We start from the raw sequence: 7,563 nt of genomic DNA on the forward strand, positions 1-7,563 counted from the left end.
CCTCCTATCCCCAGGGACAGCCCAGTGGCTGGATACCCTCTGAGATGCCTTTCCAGCAATCAGTAGGGTGATGAACCACGCCACAACAGGAGTATCACACTGCAGACTGGAAGAACTTCCCTCTTACTGATGGCTGGACTTGGAAACCCCACACAAGCAAGGCCCTGGGGGTGGGAGAATGCCCTCTTTATTTCTTTTATATACATACAATTTTGAGACAGAGTCTTGCTCTGTCACCCAGGCTGGAGTGCAGTGACATGATAATGGTTCACTGCAGCCTCGACCTCCTGGGCTCAAGTGATCCTCCCACCTCAGCCTCCCGCATAGCTGAGACTACAGACATGCACCACCCCACCCGGCTGATTTTTGTAATTTTTTTTGTAGAGACGGGGTTTTGCCATGTTGCTCAGGCTGGTCTTGAACCCCTGAGCTCAAGCAATCTGCCTGCCTCAGTCTCCCGAAGTGTTGAGATTACAGGCATGAGCCACCGCATCCAGCCAGAGATTGCCCTGTTTGCCAAAAACCCAGGGTGGCCTTGGAAGTTCAGGACACTCAGTGTCCCAAACCCATGAGCATCAGTCCCTTCCTTCTTGTCCCTGGGGCCCTGGAGGCTCCCTTCATTCCCCAGCAGGGACAGGTAGTAAGTTCCTCTTCCTTGAAACCCTGCCTCCTCTCCATCAGGCCCTCATCTCCATTTGCACAGGCAAATGGGAGCGGAGTCCTGAGCATGTGTCCCCCAACTCCAACCCCTGTCCCCACCCAGCCATGGCCTCACCAGATTGCCTCAGACTCCGGGGCTGTGATGTTTTGTGCCTTGTTCTGGGAAAGCAAGAGTACATAACACAGTTCTCAGGCCAAGCAGCAGGCAGAACAGGGCACCCCCTGCCAAGCCTCCCTGCCCTGGAGCAACACCTCCCACCCCCTACCCCACCTCCAGCCTCCCCGGGCCTCTACCTTCGACGCACTGCTCGCTGGGACTGTGTCTGACAGATGGAAAGCTGTCCTCTCCTCCTCCCTGTGGACCCGCTCCCTCGGGGCCCCCTCCTCTCCTTTCTGCTTGGGTGAGACTCCCCAGGCTGTGTTGGAGAAGGCTGAGGAACAGGGGTCGGTCCCCCTGCTTCCCACCCCTCGAGGGAGACTGGAGTCACCCCTCTGTGCCCTGCCATCTTGAGACCAGGGGGAGCAGCTGTCCCCTGACCCTAGGGGGTGGGCAGGAGGGAGCCCCTGCTCAGGATTAAGGGAATCCTTGGTCCGTGTCCCCAAAGTGGTCTCAGGTGACATTAGCTTGCTTTGTGCCCAAGAGTCTGAGAGACTAGCCGGGGTCTCCAAGAAAGCCGCAGTTTCCCTGTGGCCTCGAAGGCGTCTCCTCCTCCCATCCGAGGAAGCAAGGACAGGCTGGCTGGGCTGGGGGTGGGCGGAGAATGGCTGGCCGCTGCTGGTCCAGAGGTCCTGCTGCACAGCACCGGGGGGTTCCTGGGGTGCCTGGCACCTGAGTCGGGCTGCCTCCTGCGCCAGGCAATGTACAGAAGCCAGCAGCTGGTGGACGGCAGCATGGGATGGGGCCTGAGTCTGGTTCTGACTGGGGACAGCCAGGTCCTCCAGGGTGAGAGGTTCCCCCACCAGCCTGGACCTCCAGCTCCCCAGACCACCCCAGGATCTGAGGCCTGGCTGTGTGTGCCCATCGAGAGGGGCAAAGGCTTCAGTGGGCCTGAAGTCCCCGCTAGGGATGCCTGGGGCCAGCAGCCTGGACTGCCTCAGGCAGGGAGATGGGCGAGCCAGTGGCTCTTGGGATAGGAGAGGACCCCAGGGCAGCTTGCGGGGCCCAAAGCTCCCCCCAGGCTCTGGGCACAGGTGGGAGCTGCTGGTCTCGTTGATGCTCAGGTTGCTCTGCTGGATGGCAAACTCTCGGGCCTTCCCTTGGCGCCTCCTGGCCAGGGACTGCAGGTTGCTCTGTTGCCAGAAGCTTGAATTGACCAGTTGGCCAGTCGTGTCCTTCAGAGCTAGGCCCAGGCGGGGACCAGGGCTGGCCAGGTTGGTCTGGACTCGGCAGGGCTCCTGGTCTAGCACTGCCCCTGGGGAGGGTGTGGCAGCAGGCCCTCCCCTCTCCACCTGGCACCCGGGCACCCACTGGTCATGTCTACCACTCAGGCCGATGCCCACGCTCCTCTGGAATCTTCGTTGCTCTAAAGAGAGGAGAGACAGCCATGACTTGGGTGGCTGGCACTCAGGTGGGACAGGCGAAGCTGTCCAGGCCTCGGAGCCAGGGAGGGGACGGGGCCCCAGCAGCGGGAGGGAGCTCAGACTTCCAGGGTCTGCTGCCAGCTCTGTCTCCCTGGGTGAAGCCATGGGCAGCCCCTGGGGCTCTTGGAGTAGGGGGGTCTTGGAGCTGGACAGAGGGAAGCAGAGAGATATTTAGGAGGCTGTTGAGGGGGTCCCAGGAGAGAGATGACGGTGGTTGGGATCGGGGTAGCAGGTGGGTAAAGAGAAGATTCAGATAAACTTCAGAGATGGAGCCAGCGGGCTTGGAAGAGTCAGGTAATAAAGGGGAAAAAAAGAAAAGAATCAAGGGGGACTCCTTGATTTCTGGCTTGAGCAAAGAGGTGGTGGGGGCAGCGGGCTGGGGTGAAAGCAGGACTCCATAGTGCAACGGCTAAAGGTAAGCTGCTCTGGGAACATGGAGAGGGGACTTGGAGCTCCTCCCCAGCCCCCAAGCCCACTCCACAGGCACAGAGTCCTTGTGGGGATGGATGAGGTACCGGGAGGTTCTGGGCGCAGGGCCTGGCAGGTAGAGTGGGCCATAAAAGTTACTGCCTTTGTGGATGGGAACTAAAGCTCAGAGAGGTCAAGCAACTTGCCTCATGGTCACACAGCTGGAACACGAAGAAACTGGGATGTGAATTCAAGAATCTACATTTGTTCTTGGGCTGCTCCCCTTCTTGGCTGGCCCAGCTCTGTGGCTTTCTTTTTTTCTTTTTTTTTTTTTTTTTTTGAGATAGAGTCTTGCTCTGTGGCCCAGGCTAGAGCACAGTGGTGCCATCTCGGCTCACTACAACCTCCACCTCCTGGGTACAAGTGATTCTCCTGCCGCAGCCTCCTGAGTAGCTGGGATTACAGGCACCCGCCATCATGCCTGGCTAATTTTTGTATTTTTGTAGAGACGCGGTTTCACCACGTTGGCCAGGCTGGTCTTGAACTCTTGACCTCAGGTGATCCACCCACCTTGGCCTCTCAAAGTTCTGGGATTACAAGCGTGAGCCACCACGCCCAGCCCTCTGTGGCTTTCTTAAAGCCTCAGCAGCCTGAGAAGGGATGTCCCCAGGACCGAGCTGTGGGGGCCCCATCTTAGCCAGGGGCACCAGCCAGGCCTCTTCCTGACCTCACTCTCCCAAGACCCCCCTCCTTAGGCCCCAGGCTGGGAAGACTCTGTCCTATGTCCAGCCGACCGTGGGTGGCTGATCTCTGGAATTAGCCAGGCCCTATAGGCTGGCCTGCCTGGGAGGGGGGCTCTGGGCCAATACCTAGAGGGGGCCCTGCTCCTGTAACCGCCCATCCAGGCCCACTAAGCCTCTTGCCTGGCTTCGGGAGCACTGCAGGCTTTGGGGACACATTCTCCTTGTGGCTGGCATCAGACCTTAGCTCCATGGGCTCAGGGACAGGAGTATCCTTGGTCCACTCCACAGTGAGTGGCCTGGTCTGTTTAATCAGATGGGCCCTGCGGGGAGAGGACAGGTTGCCCTGGCTCTCATTCAACCCCACCCCATTCTGATCACTACCTCCTCCCTTTAGCAGTACTCCTGGCTGCTCTTGGCCTGGTCCCAGCTGCCTGGGGCCTGCCCCTCACTGTTCTGGTCTCTCAGGGGCTCCTCTCCCTGCCCTACTTATCATCCCCCTTTCCATATTAAGTGTCCAGGTCAAATGCTGCCCCATCCTGCCCCCCAGACCTCTCGGCTGATCTGCATACAGGTCGGAACATGCAGGTCCAGCGACCTCCTCCACGCCTACCCGGATGTCTAACAGGCATCTCAGCATTAATATGTCCAAAACTGAACTCCAGCCGTCCCCGCAACCAGCTCTCTCCCATCTCGGTGCCCCCCTTTTCCACGGATGGCAGCTCCGGCCTTCTGGTGGCTCAAACAAAAATCCTGGAGCCACCCCGATTCCCCTTCTCCCTCACACCAGTGGCTGCTCTGACAGGCTCTGCCTCCCACACGCATCCAGGATCTGACCCCTGGAGCACTGGCCGGAGTGGCCCTCACCTGCCACCTCCCAACTGGTCACCCTTATTCTGCCCTCGTCCTCACGCCCGACAGCCTCCTCTTCATGCGGCGGCAGGGTGATCCTGTAAACACTGAAATCAAATCATGCCCTGCCTCAACTCTAATGCCACAGAAGCTCTCCAGCCCCCTCAGTGCCCCGTGAGCCTTCAAGGCTGTAGGCCAGAGGTTAGCAAATTACTGCCTGGGCCAGTGGTCTATTATGTGAATAAAGTTATATTGAAACAAAGCCCATTTGTTTACAGACTGTCTGCTTTCCAGCTGCAATAGCAGAGCTCAATAGCTGCAAGATACCTTAGGCTGCAAAACCTTTTTTTTTTTTTTTTTTGAGCCGGAGTCTCACTTTGCCACCCAGGCTGGTACAATGGTGTGATCCCGGCTCACTGCAACCTCTGCCTGCCTCCCTGGGCTCAAGGGATCCTCCCGCCTCAGCCTCTAACAAGCTGGAACCACAGGCACATGCCACCACGCCAGACTAATTTTTGGATTTTTTGGTAGAGACAGGGTTTCACCATGATGGCCAGGATGGTCTCGAACTCCTGACCTCAGGTGATTGGCCCGTCTCGGCCTCCCAAAGTGCTGGGATTACAGGTGTGAGCCACCACACCCAGCCCCGCAAAGTCTTTAAAATCTGCCTGCCAGTTATGGTCCTCCCCAATTCCTCTTCCCCTTGCCCACTGTCCTCCACACACACCAGCCCCCTGGCTGCTCCTCCAAATGGCACACACGACCTCACCTCAGCGCCTTTGTGCTGCTGTCCTCTCTGCCTTCAAGTCTTGCCTCCCTCATCACAGTGAGCCCTCCCTGCCCACTGTCTCTCCAACTGCAGCAACCTGGCCTCTCCTCACTCTCTTTGCCCTGCACTTGCGGCCACCTAACATAGTGAAGAAATTAGTGTATTTCTCCCTCCAGTGGCCTAGGAGCCACACGAGGGCAGGCTGGTTTTTTTGTTTGTTTGTTTCCCTGCTGGATTTGCAGCCCATAGAACAATGCCTGACCCCCAGCAGGGGCTTGTAAATGCGCATTGAATAAATGACAACCGTGCTAGGCACCTTGCAGCCTTCAGCAGGCGTCCTGCCATTTAATCTGCACTGCAGCCCTGGGACTTAGGTTCCCTGTTTTAGAAATGAGCACAGGAGCTTAGAAGGGCCTGTCCCACCCAAGGCCTCAGAGGGAGCACCCCAGGGCTGGCTCCACAGCGCAGACTCCTAACCAAGAACACCCCACCATCCCCTCTTGCCCAAGTTGACTTGAGGCCGCTCAATCCACAGGAGACCTTCCTGCACCCCTGCCCCTCACGCCGGAGCTCTTCGGTCCATTTCTCCGCTCCTCGGCCCCCTCCCTCAGACTCCCCCCTCCCACTCCACCCCCACCCCTGTCCACTTAAGGGGGCTCACAGCCTCCCTCCTCTTGCCACCAAAAGAGTCGGAGGTCAGTTTCCTGCCCTCATGGATCTGCCCTCACGTGCGTGGGTCCTCCTCGGGTCCTCCTTCACCCAGTCGGATTTGAATCTAGACGGGGGCTGGGACCGCTAACGATCCCCGCAGGTCGGCAGGTCGCGGGCGGGAGGGGACGTCGGAGAGCAGAGCGTGCTGCCCCGCGCTTGGCCCCGCCCAGCCCTGAGCCGTGGGCGTGGCCACCGACGTCCTGGTACAGGTTTTGCGGGGTCCTCCGCAGGCAAGGCACGTGGTCCCAGGGCAACTTTTGCACGTGCAAGATGAGCGACATTCTCTTGGCCATCAGGTCCCCGGGAACCTCCTCCACCCTCTGCCCCGAATCCTGTGGCAGCATCATTGGGGTCTGGGCTTCCTCCACCAGGCGTGCCTCCTCTTGGCTCCTTCCCGCACCTAGAGCTGCCTCCTGGAGCCCCCCCACATCCGGGATACCCCCAGCCATGTCCCCACCACCTATGCCTCTTGGGGCTGCAGGACATGCCCCCGGCTCCCACTGGTAGGAACCCCAGGGGCAGGACATCCGGGTCATGGACACTCACATCCTCACCCGTTCCCAATAGGTGCGATGTCCCATCCAGGGATGTCTCAGATGCAGCTGGCACACCATGGCCCTCATGGCTGAGGACACCCCCGTGATGGGCCCCCAGGATCTGGGGGGCAGCCACCACCCTGATCACCACCTGGAATGCCTCATCCTGGACCTCCTCCAATGAGCATGTCCCCCAAGGGGTCGCGGTCTGGATCTCCCATGGGTCACCCATGTCCTGTGCCTCCATGGTATGTGTGGACCTCCTCCACCGATGCTGCCTCATGGATACACTGGCCCTCCCCAACACCCACCCTATGGCTTCCAGGGGGGACTCTCCCTCCACCCAGACCCACTCCGTGGCCTCCAGTTCCCCCTCAAGGCCCACTTTGGGGCCCTCTCCCTCAGTAAATTCACATTCTTCTTCCTCCTGTTATATCTTCCCAATATCTTTTTGATTCCTTGGACCAGAGATGCTGCAGCTCCTTGCAACTAAGGCACAAATCCCTTTCAGCCTTCCCATCTTCCTTTTTAATGCCATTTTTTTCCCCATAGAAGGTATTTCTTTTTCATGTTGGTCCTAAGTATTTTGCAAATGCAAAGGAAAATAAAACTATAACAAATTTCTTGTTAAAAGAAAGAAAGAAAGAAAGGCCAGGCACAGTGGCTCACACCTGTAATCCCAGCACTTTGGGAGACTGAGGCAGACGGATCACAAGATCAGGAGTTCAAGACCAGCCTGGCCAACATGGTGAAACCCTGTCTCTACTAAAAATACAAAAATTAGCCGGGCATGGTGGCGGGCACCTGTAATCCCAGCTACTCAGGAGGCTGAGGCAGGAGAATCACTTGAACCTGGGAGGCAAGGGTTGCAGAGAGCCAAGATCCTGCCATTGCACTCCAGCCTGAGCAACAGACCAAGACTCTGTCTCAAAAAAAAAGAAAAGAAAAGAAAAGAAAAGGCTGGATGTGGTGGCTCATGCCTGTAATCCCAGCACTTTGGGAGGCCGAGGCAGCCGGATCACTTGAGGTCAGGAGTTCAAGACCAGCCTGGCCAACATGGCAAAATCCCATCTCTATTAAAAATACAAAAAGTAGCTGGTGTGATGGTGTGCACCTGTAATCCCAGCTATTCAGGAGGCTGAGGCAGGAGAATTGCTTGGACCTGGGAGGTGGAGGTTGCAGTGAGTGGTGATCATGCCACTACCCTCCAGCCTGGGTGACAGAGTGAGATTCTGTTTCAAAAAAGAAAAAAAGAAAGAAAAACTCTCCCAGCCTTCAGGCACCTCAGAAACTGGCTGGACTCCAC

At 57.8% G+C, this 7,563-nt stretch overlaps 1 protein-coding gene and 1 pseudogene across 1 annotated transcript in view; one reads left to right on the plus strand and one right to left on the minus strand.

The window, feature by feature from the left end:
- The window catches only part of C1H1orf167 (chromosome 1 C1orf167 homolog), a 26,726-nt gene extending 21,561 nt beyond the window's left edge, over positions 1-5,165 (minus strand). The window contains exons 1-3 of the mRNA XM_063601930.1: positions 3,573-5,165; positions 955-2,183; positions 776-819 (exon numbers count right to left, since the gene is read on the minus strand). Coding sequence (XP_063458000.1) covers positions 776-819; positions 955-2,183; positions 3,573-3,642 — 1,343 coding nt within the window. The 5' untranslated portion in view covers positions 3,643-5,165. The remainder of the gene's footprint in view (positions 1-775; positions 820-954; positions 2,184-3,572) is intronic.
- On the plus strand, positions 3,972-6,665 carry LOC100985132 (splicing factor 3B subunit 4-like; annotated as a pseudogene).
- The last annotated feature ends 898 nt before the right edge of the window (positions 6,666-7,563 follow it).

The sequence above is a fragment of the Pan paniscus genome, chromosome 1, assembly GCF_029289425.2.
Source record: "Pan paniscus chromosome 1, NHGRI_mPanPan1-v2.0_pri, whole genome shotgun sequence".
In the NCBI taxonomy this organism is placed as follows: domain Eukaryota; kingdom Metazoa; phylum Chordata; class Mammalia; order Primates; family Hominidae; genus Pan; species Pan paniscus.